Here is an 18267-nt window from a genome sequence, read left to right on the forward strand (position 1 = left end):
GCCTGAGGACACACAGGGGACCAAGTCCTTGTCATGGGTACCAGCTGGCCTTTCTGAGCAGCGCTGTGACGGAGGGAGGCCGGGCTGATGCAGACCCTGGGGGGCGCCTGACCTGCTGGGCCCGCCAGCGTGTCTGTGGACACTGTTTGTGAGCCGTGGCTGTGACCCGCAAGCTCAGGGAGCTGGGACCTGCGTTCCACAGCGAGAGGAATGGGTCTCCGATGGCAGACTCCCCGAGGTGGGGGTGGGGATGCATCTGGGGCCTCCCTGTGGGGTGTGAGCCCCTGAGAGCCCCCCTCTCTCTCCAGGTCAGCCATGTCATCTGAACCTCCTGCGCCACCACAGCCCCCCACCCACCAGGCTTCGGTCGGGCTGCTCGACACCCAGCGGGCCCGCAACCGCTCACCATCCCCGCTCCGGAGCAATGTGGTCCCCAGCCCACTGCCCACTCGCCGGACCAGGACCTTCTCCGCGTGAGTCTCGGGCTGGCTGGGGGAGGCTTCCAGAGACTGGTGGCCATCTCTGTGCCTCAGTGACCCTGTTTGTCACAGGGGGAGACGTGGGGTTGGGGTCAGGGCGAGAACTGGAGAGTGCCTTGCGAACTCTGGAGGGCGCGGCCCCAGGCCCACCGGAGCCTGTCGGGAGCTGGGGCGAGACCGCTGGGGTCTTAAATCGCTGGCCTTTAACCACACGGAGCCTCTTCCCTTGTCAGACCTCAACTTCCTCAGCTGCAAAATGGGGACAGGAGCAGGGCTGCCACGGCGCTGCCGAGGATGCACACGGTGCCTGGCAGATGCAGACCTCAGGCCCAGTGAGTGGAGGCTGCTGCTCGGATTGATTACTGATTTGCTGTCAGCTTTTAGTCTAATACCCTCTTTTCAATGGGGGACTGAGTCCTGAGAACAATTGCCAGGGTCATCCGGGAGTCACTCGTACTGTGTGAATGGCCCCAGAGCTGTGCCAGGACCTCCGGGGGCACAGCTGTGGGCAGGGCTGGGATGAGCTGGGTGGGCCCCAGGAGAGTGGGTGTCTGTCTGAAGGGCTGGTGGGGCCCCCTCACACTCCCCCCCTTCTCTGTCAGGACGGTGAGGGCCTCGCAGGGCCCCATCTACAAAGGAGTGTGCAAATGCTTCTGTCGCTCCAAGGGCCACGGCTTCATCACCCCGGCTGACGGCGGCCCCGACATCTTCCTGCACATCTCCGAGTGAGTCCGTGGGGCTGGGCGGGCTGGGCGGGCCCTGTCTTGGTTCCTCAGTGGCAGGGAGAGTATGTGACCATGATGGGTGCAGGGGTGAGGGGTGAGGCCAGGCATGTGGGACCCCGTGTGACTGTGTTCAGGGGTGGGGTTGTGAGACGGCACTTGGTGGTGCTGGTGTATGTGATGCTGCAGGTGACAGTCTGCGTGTGTGCGTGCGCAGTGTATGCAGAACCATTGGGGTGGGATGGGGCCGAGTGCCCAGTGTATCTGGTGGATGGGGAGGGGCGCCCCTGTGTTTGGCCTCAGGGTGGTTTCCTGCCCGGCTCCTCTGATCCGGGAAGTTGGAGCTGGATCCTTTCTCTAGTCACTTGCTCACTGACGACATCCTTCCTTCCTGAGTGTCTGGAAGGCCTTGGAGGGCCCAGGGCGGGGCCCACGCATGCAGGCCCCCGCGGCCTGCGGCCTGCGTTCCACTTCCGGCCTTCAGCTATGTGGGGACCTGACCTGGCACCCTTACCCACCCCACCCTTTGGCCTCAGCATCCCCTGATCTTTCATTTCAGTTTGTGGGAAAGTTGTGTTCTGCACAGGCTGGGGCCAAAGTAGGTTTACAGTGGTGAGTGCGCAAAGCACAGTTTACTCTTGTATTATTATTTATTAGTTATTGTGTCATTTTCCACATGAAGAGTTATAAACCTATTTTGCCTCACCCTGTATATAGAAACCATGTTTTTGAAAATAGGAACCGATTGCAGATGTCGGCCGTGGTGGGAGAATTACCCTTTCTTTATTCCCCTCCCACTGCTCACACGGCAGGTCTTACTAGTAAGTAGGGCCCCTGTACAGCGTAGACCTAGGATGCTAAAGCATCGCATCACGTATGTGAGTGCACACGTGGGTGTGCATTGCCTCTTTCCAGAAAGGACTTGCGGTGGTTTACAAGGATATGCTCAGGGCATCAGGAAAGATAAGTTAGTAAGGAACACGGGGGTGGGGGCAGGTGAGAAAGCAGAGGTCCCGCGGTGCCTGGTGCTGCTGCGGCAAGTGCTGCCCCTGTATCCTGAGCTCCCTGGTCGCCAGGTCGAAGAGGGAAGCTCCAGTTGCTCTGTGATTCTTTAACCGAGGCAGACCAGTTCTGGGGGAGCTGGCCCTGGTGCTCAGGATCTCAAGGGGATTTGTGGGGTCTCATCAAAGGGGCAGCAAGATGGGCACGTCACCCCCATGGGCGGGATGGTGATTTCAGGGAATGGCCCCAGGGGAGAGGACCCTCCTCGAACTGGCTTTAAGTACAAAGGTTCTTTCTGGAAGGCTCACCATTTCTGGGGAGTGGAAGAGCAGGTGCAACCTGGGTTCTGGGACTCCTGGACCAGTGGACATGAGGCTGGTGGCTGGGAATCACTCCACCAGGCATCACTCATCTCCCGTGGGGCCACCTTGTTTCTCTCTCTGGTTCAGACTGGCTCCCCTGCTCTTCTGTCCAAGAGGCCCCGGGTCGCCCACGCTTACCGTAAAGTGTGAGCACCTCCAGGCTGAGCTCCTCTGTCTCAGCGTCAGAGGTCCCAGGGCAGCAGCTGATTGGGTGCGGGCTCCGCAGCAGCACGGAGGGAGCGGGAAGGGAGAGGCTGGGGCAGTGGGGGCTGGGACAGGTGGCACCACTGAGGCATGGTGGCTCCCTCTGACAGCAGGGTGGGAGGGGCAGTTCCCCTAGAAGCCCGGGGTGGCCCTGTGACCGGCAGGGGCTGTGTCCTGGGCGTGGCATCCCACGGCTCGGCTCGGCTGAGTGTGGGCGCTGAGTGCTTCTCCCCACCCCGCAGCGTGGAAGGGGAGTACGTGCCGGTGGAAGGCGACGAGGTCACCTACAAGATGTGTTCCATCCCGCCCAAGCACGAGAAGCTGCAGGCCGTGGAGGTGGTCATCACCCACCTGGCGCCGGGCACCAAGCACGAGACCTGGTCCGGCCACGTCGTCAGCTCCTAGGAGAGGCCAGGAGCGCCCCTTCTCCTGGGCTTGTGGGAGACCGCGGGGAAGAGGAGGCGGGACCGGACTGGAGATGACATTTCCCTGCCCGAGATGCGGCTTCAGAGCGGGGAGCGTGGTCCCTTTCAAGTATCTCCTGGTGGAAGGGGGTCGGGTCGGGGGCAGGCACGGGGTGTCTGGGCCACCAGCATAGCCTCTGGCCATCACAACAACTGCACCATCTGAAAAGTATTAAAAGCATTGAACAAGGAGAGGCCCCGGCTGGTGTAGAGGGTGCGGCCCTCGCCCAGGGGGTGGGTCAGGTGGTATTTCTCCAGCCCATGGAGTCCCTCATCCCCATCCCCCTGGGGTGGGAGGCTCAGAACTCGGCCGGGTGGTGACATACTTGGATCCTGTGTGTTTCCCCAGCATGAATTCCCACCGTAGCGCCCCCTTCTTGTGTCTCCCTGGCCCTGGGCAGAGCAGGCTTTTTGATTCTAGGCTTGGTTGGTTCCAGGGGAGCTGGCTTCAGGGGGCAGGGGTGGGAGGGATGGAAGGGTCTTAGGTGCCTTTGCAGTGGGAGGTGTCACAGCTGGGGGTCGGGAAAAGTTTCCCCAGGAGCCCTTAGCCCTCCACCTGGGAAAGCCATGCTGAGAGCTGAATTCTAACCCTTAGAAGCATGGTCTTCTCCAGCTGCCTTCAAGCTGAGTGATTAGGTCCCAGCAGCCATTGCACATCCCCTCCCTGTTATTTAGGTGGCGGATGGGGAGGGAGGAGGAAGCGTAGAGGGGAGGGTGTTTGTTTTAAAACAGACCTTTCTCCTGATCCTTCCAGAAAAGAGTAAGTAGCTTGCTTTCTGACAGCCTGGGAAAGTCAGACGCTGGAGAAATACACGTTGAGCGAGGGGGTTGTCTTGAAAACAGGCCTGAAGAAATGTGAGTTTTTCTTTTTAAGTAACTGCCGCTCTCACCAGAGCCAGCTCTGCGCTTTCTGCCGACATGGCGAGCCTTTGTAGCTAGTTCCAGTAAACAGATCTTCTCTAGGATTGTATTTGCTGTGCTTTGGTTTGGCTGTCGTTGGGATTTTTAAGTAGAACTAGCTGGGTAATGCGTTTGAAATATGTGGCTGATGTGGAGTCAGGAATCCATTTGTCAGCGTGGAAAGTGAACCCTTTAAAGCTGGCTTTGGGCAGACAGGGTGTTCCAGACCGAAGACCGAAGACGGGGCTTTGGGGGCGGGAAGCAGTCCTGGCCCCCAGTTGTCTGCGTTCTGGGACGGCCTCGTCGGAGGGGTGGGAGGCTGGAACTGCTTGGCCGCTGGCTGGCGCAGTTGTTTTAACACAAAGTGTGTGTGATGACGTGTGTGCAGTGAAACACCACGGTTAGTGACTCGATCTGCCTTTTCCTGGCCCATCGTGCCCCTTGCACGGCTCTCTGCCTCCTGCCTTCGCCTTCTGCTGGGTCCAAGGTGGCCTTTTCCCCGTGAGCCTTGGGTGTGCCCAGGTGGCCCCCAGAGGCTGCCTGTCGGGTACAGACCACACTTCTGGAGCCACTTGTGCCAGGAGCCCCGTCTTTTGTGTGACCCCACAGACTCCGCCTGCCAGTGGGTTGGGATCGGATCTTTTGTTCGGAGGTGACCTGTGTGTGGAATCCTTTGCAAAATGCTCCTGCAGTCCTTCCTGTGTGACCAGCTCTTCAATGGGTATTCCAGAGCCACACGATGTCCCCAGAGCTGGAAGGGACGCTCTCCCACTCAGTCCCAACATAGAACCTGCTCTGGGCTCTGGAGGACTGGGGTGTTGGTGACCGAGATGGGAGTTGCACCCGGGATTCCTAAATCCAAATCTTTCCTCCCACCTTCCTGTCAATAAAGGTTGTTTTGTGCACGGCTGTGTGTTGTTTGTTAACGAGGAGCTGGCTGTGAGGAAGCTCGTCCTGTCCTCCTAGCCAGAGGGTAAGGGCGGCTCCCCACGGCAGGCTGAGTCATTCTGCTTCGCAGCTGGTTTTGGGGTTGAGTCAGAAAATGGGATCATACCTTTTCCCTGAACTGTCAGGCTCAATGTAGGAAGCTTAGAAGTAGAACGTGGCTTTGTGACAACAGAAAATGCTACTTGGTCACTTGTGAATAGATTCCCTGTGGATGCGTTTATACTTTGGTTGTGTGAGGCTGAGCCGTGAGAACGAGTTTTTGGCTTCCAGGAGGGCGGGAGGAGGTGAGGGGCTGGGCTGGACGACAGGCAGGGCCGCTCCGGGAGGGTCTTCACGTGTGTCGGGCTGGGAAGGTCTCCCTGGGACAGTCTTTCTCAGGGGAGGTGGATAACGATCTTGGTTGGTGCAGAGGTGAACATTTTTATTTTAAGGCTATGTGTTTTTTTCAGAGTGTATTAGGAAAGGCCCTGGCCGCGTGGCTCAGTTGGTGAGAGCGTCATCCCGATACACCAAGGCAGGGGTCCTCAAACTTTTTAAACAGGGGGCCAGTTCATTGTCCCTCAGGCCGTTGGAGGGCCGGACTATAGTTTAAAAAAAAAACTATGAACAAATTCCTATGCACACTGAACATATCTTATTTTGAAGTAAAAAAACAAAACGGGAACAAATACAATATTTGTATTTGCATGTGGCCCGCGGGCCGTAGTTTGAGGACCCCTGCACCAAGGTTTTGGGTTCAATCCTGGGCCAGGGCACATACACGCAACCAATGAATGCATCAATAAGTGGAACAACAAATTGATGTTTCTCTCTCTAAAAACAAACAAAAAAGTGTATTAGGAAAAATTAGGACCAGCCCATTGAACCTGTTTCGGGAGAGGCCAAAGTAGGCATTTAGCTCAAAACCATGAGATTGTGGGCATGTTACACTAAGAGGATGTTACGCAGGTGGCATGAGGGAGGCCTTGGCTCAAAGCTGCAGGTGATACTGGGAACCAGCTGCAAGTGGGGGGTGGAATGAGCTCCAGAACCTGAGTGGGTGCTGCAGAGGGCAGACAGGTGGAGGGGCCTGGAGGCCTGGCCCAGGTGCCTGTAGGGCTGAGATCAAGGAGCACTTCTTGGGGGAAGAGGAAGAGGAAGCAGTTCTTGGAAAGGAAGTGATTCAAAGCCACCTACGCCCTGCCCTTCCTGAATCCACATCTGCTCCCCACCAAGCTGTCGCAGATCTCGCAGGGTCAGGCTTAGGCTCCTCAGGAGGCTCGGAAGGCCTTCCTGGAGGCCTGACTCCCGCAGCCACCTGCTGTGCCCTGCACCCCTGCCTGCACATAGGCCTTTCCCCGAGCGACCTGAGTGCAGGGCTGAATACCGGCCGGCGGCTGCGGTGCTGGGACGGGACCTGCTTTCTTACCAGCTGCAGGCTGCTCAGGGTGCAACCTCAGTGCTTCCCTCTTGCTCAACACTTAGCACACGTTTAGGGTTCTGGTGATGGTCTTTATCCTGCGAACTCTGCGAGGCTGAGGGATGGTTTCACTCATCCTCATCTACACAGTCGGGCTAAGTCCTGCTTACCGGGTTGCTGGGGGTTGCCTGAGTTAGTGATAGCTCACACCCACCATTCAATGGGCTTTCCTGAAATTAAGTTACCTATGTGGTGGGGACTGTATCCCATTCGACCGAAGGGCAAACAGGTTGACATGAAAAATAATCAGAGTGAGAAATAGGAAACAATACAATCACTTTAATTTGCTACTCGTCACTTTGAAAGGTCATTACAGTACATTTGCAAAACACTTCGACAAGATGCCACCGATGGCATGTCCTGGGAACCGCTAAAAACGTCAACCGCGTGGTGGGGGGCAGACTGTCCAGAGCCGAGAAGCTCAGGGACAGCTCTGGGGGGAAGCCAGGCTCCTCTGTGATGAAAGCACCTGGTGGGGGCAGAAAAGTGGGGGGTGCAAAGCGCATGGATTCAGGTTGGTGGGGCCCCGGCAGAGGTCACGCTGTGGAATGAAGCCGGCCTGGGGCCCTTGTACCAATCTGTGGAGGGCTTGTGGGTCCCTACGTTTCCAGAGGCTGGGAATCGACGTTAACCGTTGCCTGGGCAAGCCGTCTCCGCCCTGTTCTGGACCAGGGCCTGGAGGGGCCTTCCAGTCCCAGGAGGAACCTACAGAACCTGGGAGGGAGGGGGGAGGGCCCAGCCCCAAGGCTGGAATCAGGGTTGAGGGCCAGGGTCCCACGCTTATTTATTCAAAGGTTTGCAGAGAAACAGGGCAGCTTCTGCCCTAATTACCGTGGCTTTCACCTGATGCCTGAGAAACCAGGCAAATCAGGCCCCTGGGAGGCCCAGGCAGAAGGTTCTTTGGTGAAGGGTGACACCCGTTAGTCTCTGTGAACCTGGGCTCAGAGCCGGCCCTGGGGAAAGGCTGTTGGGACTATTGTCTCCCAAGTCGATGGTTAGAGAACCAGCCCCTCACTGTAGGGGATCTGAGCTAACCTGTGAACCAGGCCAGCGGAGTGCAAACTCCATCGGGTCAGCTGTCACTTGCCCGGCCAGTCGTCCACAGGCCACGCTGAGGTCTATGGCTCTCAAACAGGAAGTGAGGTGGGAACACAAGAGTTCAGAGGTCACTTAGCTTAGTACCGCTGATGACCACAGTGCCCTGGTCTCAAGGCTCCTACCAAGCTGACACTGGCAGGTGCTTCATTTCAGGAAGTGTTTTTACATGTCTGTCCTGGGCTGGATGGTTGTAAATGTCCGTGGGCACGGGAGGGAGGGATCTGGGGTTGGCCACGGGGCGACCCTTTCGGGCTTGTAGCTGGGCCTTCCTGCCCTCCCACGGAGGGGCGTTAGGAGAAGAGCTCTTCACAGATCCTGCGCGTGTCCTCAGGGGCCATCACGGTGTAGCCCATGGTCCTCTGGTCCGTGAAGATCTCATGGTCGTTCCCACCCTGAGGAGACACGAAGCAGACACAGCCATTGCCTGGGGCCAGGGCTACCAGAGGAAGGAGGAACCTGCCATTGGACGGGGCAGGGAGGGTTTCCTCGGTTACCTGGTTCCTCTGGAAACTAAGAGACAGTCACGCCGAGAAAGGGTGTCACCTTCTCCTGAACTGTGACTCAGGGGAACGGGTAATTATGCCGGTGAACGAGCTCGCGGTGTTCTTGTGAAGACCGAAGGCTTATTCTATAAACAAGCAGGCTCGGCAGGTGACAGGATGCTCAGTGCCATCGACCTGTTCCCACCGCACCTGGGCCTTTCTAACGAGCCACAGGAGGGGGGCAGCCACAGCCAGAGCCCCTGCTCTCAGGTTTCTTGTGATGGACACGCCTGTCTCTGAGCTGACGGAAGCCATGTGCCACACGTGACCATGGAGCACTCGCCATATGGCTAGCGGACAGAGGAACTGAATTTGACTTTGATTCATTTAACTGGAAACAGCCCCATGTGGCTGTCTGAGCCACGTGGCCTGGATTAGATCTTGGTTCTACCACTGATGAGGGGGGTTCTTTGGGCAACTCCCCACCTGGAAAGTGGGGAGTGGTGGCATCTCCCACAGCGCTGGGGGAGTAGCTGATGAGACCAGGGGATCTGGGTATGGCCTTAGAAAGCAACCTCTGTGGCAGAACCAGCAGCAGCCCCTGCTCGGCTGTCTGGGTGTTCACAGTGCTTTATCTGGGACACTACACTCCAGAGTTGAGGGCCCGGACCTGGGAGGACCTGACACTGCTGCGGGGGAGGAGGGGGGGCGCCGTGACTGTGGGTCCCAGTCCCGCTGTCTCGGGTGAATGAATCGGGCTTCCTGCCCAGCGCTGTGGGGGGACAGCTCCTGCTTTTCTTCTCATGGAATTTCCTCATAAAACTGGATAAGCAATCTAACTCCAAATCTTGAGAAAAATCAATTAGTTTTCATACAATGAAAATAGCGGCTGAGAACATGGGTTTTTCTCATAAAGAGTCTATCGGAAAACCTGACGTTCTTTTAAAGGGCTGACTGAACCATGAAATCACTCCTGCTCTCCCACCTGAAGATTAACTAGCCCCAAGCAGACGCTTCCCCAGGGGAAGCGAGTTCACGATTTCCGGAGGGGCCGCGGCTGGGCCCAAGGTGTGCTGGGTGGAGGGCCATGTCAGGAGGCCCTGACCTTGCGCCGTGAATGCCCTTTCCCAGTGCGCCCGGGAGCCTGCGGGCGTCTGGTTACCCAGAGGCCCTGTATCCGCTGCCTAAGCAAGTAGCTGTGGAACCACTTCTAGTAATTCCTCTGATTTTAAAAAAGCCAGATTTCTCTCAGAAATGGCCTGGCAGGTAAACACCACCACAGAGGACTACGTTCAAAGGGAAAACAAACTCCTGCAGCGTCCGGAAGAAGCCAATGCCACAGACTTAGGAGGGGCAGTTAGTAGTCACCTATCACCCAACTGCTCCCTGCCTGGATGTTTTCAGCAACTGGAGATGCAGGGGTGACAACAAAACCACAAAACGACACAAGGGCTGCCTCCCAGCTCCCAGACATGGGAAGGAGCTGCAAAGAACAGAGGAGAAGGGAACCTGGAGTGACCAGGGAGGGGCCTTTGAGTAAAGGGAGGAAAGGGACAAACGTGTGACCAGCTCCCTACGGGGAAGGCAGCTCAGCTCTCAGAACCTGCCAGGCAGGACTGGAAGCTGGAAGGGCCGGCAGGGCCAGGCCCCGGAGGGTCTGAAGACCATGGTCAGGACCTGAGACCTGTGAAGCCACCAGATAGTGGCACTTCAGGCCACAATGAGGCTCGCCTACAGCAGGGTCTTTCTGGGGAACGGGGTGAGGACGGAAGCAGAGTGGAGCCAGGAGCTCCCAGCTGCCAGCCAGGGTGCACCGTGAGGCAGAGTGACCGCTGAAGGAAGGAGGGCTCACAGCTGTGCCTGCCCCTCCCTAGAGAGGATGTCACATTTGGGGACAGATGTGTGCCTGGCAGATGCCTAATTTGCATGAGTCTCCCCTGGTCCTGCTGGGATGGGGCTGGGAGCTACTGTGTAATTCACCCACGGAAGCCGGGTCCAGAGAATCAAAACCTCCCTCAACTGGGCCGGGCTGCTGGGTCCCTTTCAGCTCCGCTTGCTTTCAGAGGACAGCGAAGCATCTGCACCACAAACCCCACCAACCTCTACCATCCTCCCTCCTGCCAGGGGCCAGCCTCCTCTGCGCGGTACTGCACAGAGCTTGCAAACCAGAGTCGGAGGGAGGCAGCAGCAGAGCCAAAGCACTGAGCTGCAAGGGCCCCTCTGGAGCAGTGAGGCCTCAGACAGAGAAGCTCCCACACTGGACGTGCATGCGCACTGAAGGCTCCCTGGCTTGGGCTGCGGAAGCTCAGCTTCCAGGATCCAAACAAAACCGGTTCCTGAGAGAAGATAAAGGGAGTGAAGGGGCAAAGGGATGAATAACGGTGATCACCTTGTTAGAGTGAATGACGGGCCCAAAGGAGAGGCCTCAGCTCAGAGAAACCGCCCATGAATATTTAAATCCCCACCCGGCGGGCCAGGCGGTGAAACCTAAGGTGGTGTTTGCAGGGTTCAGACAGCAGGGGAGGGGCTGAGCCCCCCAGTTCTGCACACACTGTTGCAGAAGTGAACCCCGATTATCCTGACACTGGAGACCAAGAGGAAACCACGTTAAGAGGAAGCGGACACTCCTGTGGGCGGACAGACTCCCTGTCGCCTGCAGTTCACACTCCTGCTGCCCGTGGACGCTGACCTCAGGTCAGTTTAACCAGCATCTGTCAAACGTCCAGTTGTCGTGGGCACAGAGCTGAGGGCTGTGCCCTCAAAGAGTGCGGAGCAGGGCTTCTCCTGGCTGAGGGGGCAGTCACTGCGGGGGCTGTACAAGCACCTCAATAAGGAATAAAGCTACCGGCTCTAGAGGCCCAGGATGTCCTAAGAGCTGAGCTGACAGTAAGTGCTGCAAGGTGCCCAGAGTCCTGGGACCACTGCTGGGCGGCCCGCCAGGGAACGCGGAGGAAAGGGGAATTCGAGGGCGTGCTGCCTGCCGGCAGCATGTGGCTGCTTCTCAGTGTGTGACGGTGAGCTGCAGCCCTGGAACGCCAGGCAGAGCAGTTCGGGGCGCGTCTTTGGTGCCTGGCCATCTCCTTCCTGAGGCAAACCAGGTCTCCCTCAGCCCGAAAGCGGAACTCAGAGCTGGGTTTTCAGATCCTGGTCTGTGACTGGTGGGAAGGATGAGGGGTTTCCAGAGCTGACAAGTACTCAGAAAAGCAAGGCCCAGGCCTCCTCCTTTACTCTGCTCTCTGGAGGTGCCCAAAGCAGGTGGCACCCCTGGTGCAGCATCGGTCCCGTCAGAGGCTGTCCCGGGAGAGGACTCGCAGGCAGGTCTGAGCCTGGGGTGCTCGGCAGGGAAATGGCTTCTTAGCTCAGGTGCCACTTCCCTGGAAGCTGCAAAAACATCTGCCTTGATACACAGAGAGAAAACAGCTTTCAAAGTGTCTATCCCCGAATGTGAACAGTGTTTAAAGCTAGTATTTGACAGCTCTGTGCCTAAAGTTTTAAGAATCGACATGTTGTTAAAAGGCTGAGATGCTGGACTGTTCACTCCCATTTCCAGGAAACCACTGACAAGAGGAACAGCTGAGGGCAAAGAATGATGTGAGAGCGCTGACCAGTGTTCGTTAGAACAACAAGAAGCCGCCTCTCCTAGGGAAACGGGTGAATGAACTACGCTCCAATGACAGAATGTTAAATGGCCACTAACATCTTGTTTGCAGAGAAGACTCACTAACGTGGGGGAAATAAAATATGGTTTGAGAACAAAAGCAGGAAGTAAACAATGAACATGCAGGAGTCCCACATGTGCGATCATATCTGTGCAGAGAGGAAAGCCTGGGAGGCACATCAGCTGTGACGACAGGTGACTTATTCTTTCTTCTCCATACTTATGACTTAAGAATGAGGGTGGGGGAACCTCCATGGAATAATATCCACTTTTACCCCAGCCTGTGTGGCTCAGTGGTTGAGCATCGACCCATGAACCAGGTCGTCACAGTTCGATTCCGGTCAGGGCACATGCGGGCTCGATCCCCTGTAGGGGGCATGCAGGAGGCAGCTGATGATGATTCTCTCTTATCATTGATGTTTCTATCTTTCCCTCTCCCTTCCTCTCTCTGAAATCAATAAAAACATTAAAAATCGTATCCACTTCTTAAAAGCAGGCAAGATTTAGAAAAACAATTGATGTGTGACGATGTAGCAGTTAAAAAGACTAGGAAACAAATTCACAAATGAATTCCCAAGGGAAGTCACTTTCTGACTTGCTCAAGAACTAGGCTGCATTGTGCAAAGTCCCAGCTGAGGGACCTGGAACGCACAGAACGCCTCCTCACAGCAAGGTGTTCTCTCCTGTCCGATAGCTCTCTCCTCAGCCTGGAGGAGACGGCGCCCATGGGAGGACTGAAGAAGCTCCTAGCCGTTCCTGAGACCTCGGGGTCATTGCATCAGCTAACTTCTCCCAAAGCCGGTACTGAAAGCACCGCTGCGTCCGGAGTGCTGGGTGCGGGATGTGACTAGAAACTGGTTCTGTCATTAGGAAAAGGCTGGCCGATACGCCTCCTGAAAAGAACGGCGTTCCTTTGGGAACTAGAACCTTTCTCACTCGCTGGAGAGGGTTTGCTGACGGGAAAGCACACTCTTAAAAGAGCAGGGAGTTTGTTCTGGGGCTCCCAGTTCGGGCAAGTTACTTACCCTTTCTGAATCTCCATTTCATCATTCAGAAAGGACACGAAACTATATATCCAGAAGTGCCTTTCATGTTGAAAGGCAGGGCCACCTGGGATAGATCCTAGCTGAAGGAAGCAAGAATTCTGGAGGGGACCAGAGAGTGAAGGGCTAAAAAACTCCCTATGCAGCATTTATGATGCACCTGCTGAGTGCAGTACGGCCCAGGACGCCCGATGGCAAGGTAACCACGGAAGGGCACAGAGGGCGAGAGGAATTTAAAGGGAGACGCTGAGCCCGAGACTGGGCAGGAACCCCTGGCACTGAGCCTCCCTCGGGCCTCACGGTGACAATGTCCTGGCACCCGCCTGTCCTGGAGAGCCTTGCTCGGCTGCCAGAGGGCTCCGGGGAAATGCCCGCCAGGGACTCCTCCTGCTGGCGCTGCCCTTCAACACCGGGCTCTCCTCTCAGTTCCAGCTTAGAGTCAGTCCTGGACTAGGGGGTTCCGACACCTCTGGGGGGTGGGGGCTCCTGTACCCTGTGTGTGATGCTCAGGACTGACCCACCTCCTCCCAAATTCCAGACTCAAGAGATTCCTTGTCTCCTATCATTTGGAACCGAAATGAATGCCTCTGGGAAACAAAATACGGAGGAAAAAGAATGGCAAGGGCTCTGCAATGCGAAGAGGATTTGACAGCAGCCCTGGGTCAGGTGTTCTGGAAGGCACTGGAGGAGGGCAATATTTAATTCAAAAGCCAAAGTGAAGGCTCACTGGATTCTTACCTCCACTGAGGTGTCAGGTGTCGGAGCAGGGAGGGGAGGGGGCCTTAACCACCCTAATCACACCCTTCCGGAGGACAGAAGCATCCCGCACTTTGAGCTGGGCTGGGGAATGTGTGGGTGAAGGGAAAAAGCCCATTTGTCCATTTCCTCCCTTCAAGCCCAAACCAAACAATGAAACCGCAAAAACACTTCCATACTCACTGGCATGGTTTTGTCTCCAAAGAAATAAATGGTCTTATAGCCGTCCTTTTCCACGTGTCCCAGGCAGTACCTCTTGTCCCATCCATGAGGAAAGACATCGATGCTGATCTGGCCTCCTGCCAAGTGGGGAGGGGACACACAAGCTGAGGGTGAAAGGGAGGCTAACGACGTGTCACTGGAAGGAGTGTGCAATGGACTGGATCCTCGAGCCGCTGCTTACACTCCTTTAGGGCTAGGTCAGGGGTGGACAAACTTTTTGACTCGAGGGCCACAATGGGTTCTTAAACTGGACCGGAGGGCCGGAACAAAAGCATGGATGGAGTGTTTGTGTGAACTAATATAAATTCAAAGTAAACATCATTACATAAAAGGGTACGGTCTTTTTTTTTTTTTTAGTTTTATTCATTTCAAATGGGCCGGATCCTGCCCGCTGGCCGTAGTTTGCCCACAGCTGTTCTAGAGGTTCATTCCACCTTATGTGTTTTTCCAACATTATTCCACCTAAAACCTGAAAGTGGGACCCAGAGGACCCCGCAGAGCGAGGGGGGCACTGCATTTAGCTGGTCTGTCAGCGAGTGAAGCATGCTGGGGGAGATCTGGTAAGAGCCCCATTCAGCGGTGCTGACCTCCAGCTTCCACTCGCTCAGCTCCTCAGCTCCGAGTGGAGAATGCCTGGAAGCGGCTGCATCCAGCTCGTCTTGCAGGACAATGAAAATCACAGGGGAGGGGATTTACAGGCAGCTTTCACCGCAACAAAAACCCTTTCAAAGCTGTGTCAGAACAGTGTTCATCTCACAGTTCGACAATGCTTAAAAGCCCACCCACTCATCTATTACACATGCTCCCTCTGCAGTCCCAGTCTCCCCACAACCCGCACATTCATTAGTGCTAGTAAATGAGAGGGCTTTGAGTAATGACTCATCGGCACTGACAGGAGAGATCGGCACTGACGGGGGAGATCGGCTTGCCTGAAGCATTTGACAGGCTTATTCTACCAAAAAAACAAGCCTGAGACATGAGCGTGGGAAGGAGTGCATCAGTCACCAGAAACGGCTGCGTGCTGGTCCATCGTCGTGAATAAAGCCTTTCCTTTCTGGGCCTCAGTGTCTTCATTTACAGAACCAACCGAGCTGACGTCTAATTCAGTCTAATGTACCGAAGAGGCTCCCATCCCTTCTCTGCTATGGAGCTCACTAACGTGCCTGGCTGCCCACAGGTGTGAGGGGAAGTTCTTACTCTTCATTAATATGCAAGATGCTCTTATTTCTGACCAGGAGGAGAAATGCAGGGAGGAGGGCTCCTGCTGGGTGAGAACCTAGAGCCCAGCCCAGCAGCTGGAAGCCATTACCTAGCAGGGCAAGTCTCTGCCCGGCCCATCACAGGGGAGTGGGTTTCTCCTCCGGATGGACTGCTCCTGAAGTCCTCCTGCCCCCCTGCAGACGGCACAGCCCGACTTCAGGCACGCACCCGCCCACCACACATCCCGGCAAAGCGTGAACATACAATACCTATGGAAAACGTGAGGCCTTTTCCTGCGAACTCTTTCTGCAGATCTGCTACAAATTTCTGTCGTATGTTTTCTTTCTGAGAAAGACAAAAAGACACCGGCTGTCTACTGTGTTGCACACTGTAACTGTGGCCAGAACGTGGCCCCTCTTACCTTCCCAGACCCAGGATGCTTCAGAAACACTCACTTTATCGAGCTCGTAGAATTCAATGCGTTCCTCTTGGCTGCAGCTTCGTCCAATAGGAGACACATTTAACATCCCGTTCCGGAATTCGATGAAAGTGCCCCTGGAGAGGAAGGGGACAGAGGTACATTACCCATTCGGGCAACATTCTAGATGGACAGACGGGCTGAAAAGCTGGGCGATTCCAAAAGGCAGAGGCTGGTGTGGTCCACACTCCGCTGGGTGGGGCCTCCTGGCAGCCACGAGCCACGTGGGGCTGTGAGCCTGGAAATTCAGCTCATCTGAACTGAGACTCGATTTCAAAGGTTTAGTAGGAAAAGGAATGTGATCATCAATAATAATGATTTATGTTCACTATGTTAAAATAATTGTAGTTTGAATATATGGTACTAAATGAAACACTGAAATTAATTTCACCTGTTCCTTTGTTTTTTCTATTTTGACGTGGCTACAGAAATCCTAAACTCCCATTCTATTCTGTTCAATAGGGCTGGCATTGGGCAGAGAATCTAAAAGTCAATACAAATGATGACTAGCTCTCCAAGTTCCCTGAGGAGTTTGAAAATGTATGTCCCAGACAACTCCGCCAGGGACCTCCTAAAGTCACTGCTTTACCAAGCAACGTGGCCCAGGAAAAGGCTCTGAGAGTCACCCACGAACTCCCAGGAACTGAGGAAACTCGTCACCCACTGGCGGGCTGTTTCTGACGGGTTGACCTGACAGAAAATGAGAACAGCCTGACCCTTTTGAAGTTACCTCAAATGAAGGGGCTTCTTAAAAAAGCACTTTTCCCCACCATGTTTCCAGTTTGAATTTCAAAAAGTTTCTTAAAAACTCAAGTAACTTGTAAGCTATTTATTCTGACAAATGAGACCGAAGTGTTTTGTTTACAGACGGTGTGCTCTGAAGTGTCTTCTGGTTCTAGCAGGGACGCCTGTGAGGCTGACTCCTTCTCCCTGGACCCTCTGCTTTCCCCGCCCCACAGCCCCGACGTCCAGCCAGCACCACCTGTAAATGCTGAGGACACAGGCCGCGTGCAGAGCGAGGACCCTGTGCAAAGCCAAGGCCCCTCTTACTGGGCTGGGCGACTCTGGGCCCTCTCTAGCCTCAGAAAGGGGCTACTGGCACCCACTCTGGTTACCTCTGAAGGGTTTTGTGAAAACCACATGTTCCAGTTTATACAGAAGTCATCTGCATACTGGGAAGCAGTGAGTACTCACAGTACACTGCGCCCCCAGCTCCTTTCCCCGGCTGTGCCTACCTTGCAGTGCACCTGGGACACTTTCTCTAACCCTCCCCTCATTCCCTCCCCCGGGGTCCTGGAGTTGGTGCAGACCAGCCGTGTCCCCTACACCTTCCACATGTACACTGGGGGGTGGGGGACTGGGGACCATTCCCAGGGCGACCCTAGGGCTGCGGGTCCTAAACTGTCAGAAAAAGAGCTCAATTAATTTTCCCCAACTCAGGGACAGTATTGCTCTATTCCCATGGCACAAAGGGAAGCCGATACATCTTATAAAGCCTTCTATCCTAAAAATCAGGATTAAGGCGGTTTGCCTAGCATTCAACTCCGCACCGAAGTCTTACTGCGACAGCTAGTACTGCTGAGAAATGTGGGCAAAGGCCGATCAAGCTGGGTCTCAGTTCTGCTTCTTGAATTCAGCAACCATGTCACGCTAATTCAGAACTGCTGCTCCGCACACAGATCTCCCTCTTGAGGTGACACCTGTCTGAGGACAGGATTCTGCTTGCCTTTTTTATCCTTCCTTAATGCTTAACGGAAAGACTGAGCTGGCCTGGGATGTAAGATGCAGTTTTACTTTTTACTATGGAGAATTTCTAATATACACAAAAGTAGACAGAGCAGGATAATGAATGCCCATGTGCCCTCACCCAGCTGCAAGCTGGGTCCAGCCCGTCTCATCCTATGAGACCCCTGTGGAAAGGGAAGCCCCTTCCCTCTCAGTGGAGGTGCTGAGCAGGGGCACCTGTCCCATCAATTCTGCAGCTAGTCTTTAAAGTGCAGCATTGCCGCCCGAGCCAGTTTGGCTCAGTGGATAGAGAAACGGCCTGCAGACTGAAGGGTCTCGGATTCAATTCCGGTCAAGGGCATGTACCTTGGTTGCAGGGTTCAACCCCAGCCCAGGTGGAGGCCTGTGCAGGAGGCAGCCAATCAATGTGTCTCTCTCACATCGATGTTTCTCTCCCTCTGTCTCTCCCCTCCCTTCCACTCTCTTTAAAAATCAATGGAAAAAATATCCTCAGGTGAGGAGTAACCAAAGTGCAGTGTTGCTCTGAAGTTTAAATGCCATTTTAAAAATGTTTCTCCCTCTGATCATTAAGGTGTTACATATAGAGTGCAGAACACTGAAAAGAAAATGAAAAGTCTTTCAAAGAAATCACCTGTACCTTCACCACCATGATACAGCCGCTGTTAACAAGTGTCCATTTCCCGCCAATTTTTTAACTGTAGGCATGTATGTACATTATTGTTATTTGCCCAGCCGGTGTGGCTCAGTGGTTGAGCGTCGACCTATGAACCAGAAGGTCACAGTTCAATTCCCAGTCAGGGCACGTGCCTCGGTTGCCGGCTCGATCTCCAGTGTGGGGAGTGTGATCCCCAGTGTGGGGTGCTCGGAAGGCAGCCGATCCATGATTCTCTCTCATCATTGATGTTTCTATCTCTCTCTCCCTCTCCCTTCTTCTCTGAAAACAATAAATACTTAAAAGTTAAAATAAATAAAAATGGGAATTGAGATAACAGAATCCAAGAGGTGGGTCCCTAAACCCAATGCCTGCAGAAGTCAGGAAGATGG

General features: G+C 54.9%; 2 protein-coding genes across 10 annotated transcripts in view; one reads left to right on the forward strand and one right to left on the reverse strand.

Moving 5' to 3' along the window:
* CARHSP1 (calcium regulated heat stable protein 1) overlaps positions 1–18267 on the forward strand; it is a 21597-nt gene continuing 3330 nt past the window's right edge. Inside the window, exons 1-5 of one of the 8 annotated variants that reach the window (XM_023755208.1) lie at positions 11–473; positions 713–811; positions 1082–1204; positions 1919–2022; positions 2653–2803. In XM_023755208.1, coding sequence (XP_023610976.1) covers positions 316–473; positions 713–811; positions 1082–1204; positions 1919–2022; positions 2653–2708 — 540 coding nt within the window. In that variant the 5' untranslated portion in view covers positions 11–315 and the 3' untranslated portion in view covers positions 2709–2803. Of the gene's footprint in view, positions 474–712; positions 812–1081; positions 1205–1918; positions 2023–2652; positions 2921–3011; positions 3426–11670; positions 11726–18267 lie in introns of those variants that run through there. The other 7 variants (XM_023755204.1, XM_023755205.1, XM_023755210.1 and 4 more) reach the window with 7 other exon arrangements.
* Positions 6800–18267, reverse strand: part of PMM2 (phosphomannomutase 2) — a 23804-nt gene continuing 12336 nt past the window's right edge. For both annotated transcript variants that reach the window (XM_006090377.3, XM_006090378.3), the window contains 4 exons: positions 15455–15554; positions 15269–15344; positions 13761–13876; positions 6800–8030 (listed from right to left, as the gene is read on the reverse strand). In XM_006090377.3, the coding sequence (XP_006090439.1) occupies positions 7929–8030; positions 13761–13876; positions 15269–15344; positions 15455–15554 (394 nt within the window). In that variant the 3' untranslated portion in view covers positions 6800–7928. The remainder of the gene's footprint in view (positions 8031–13760; positions 13877–15268; positions 15345–15454; positions 15555–18267) is intronic.

This window comes from Myotis lucifugus, unplaced genomic scaffold (assembly GCF_000147115.1).
Source record: "Myotis lucifugus unplaced genomic scaffold, Myoluc2.0 scaffold_72, whole genome shotgun sequence".
NCBI classification, from domain to species: domain Eukaryota; kingdom Metazoa; phylum Chordata; class Mammalia; order Chiroptera; family Vespertilionidae; genus Myotis; species Myotis lucifugus.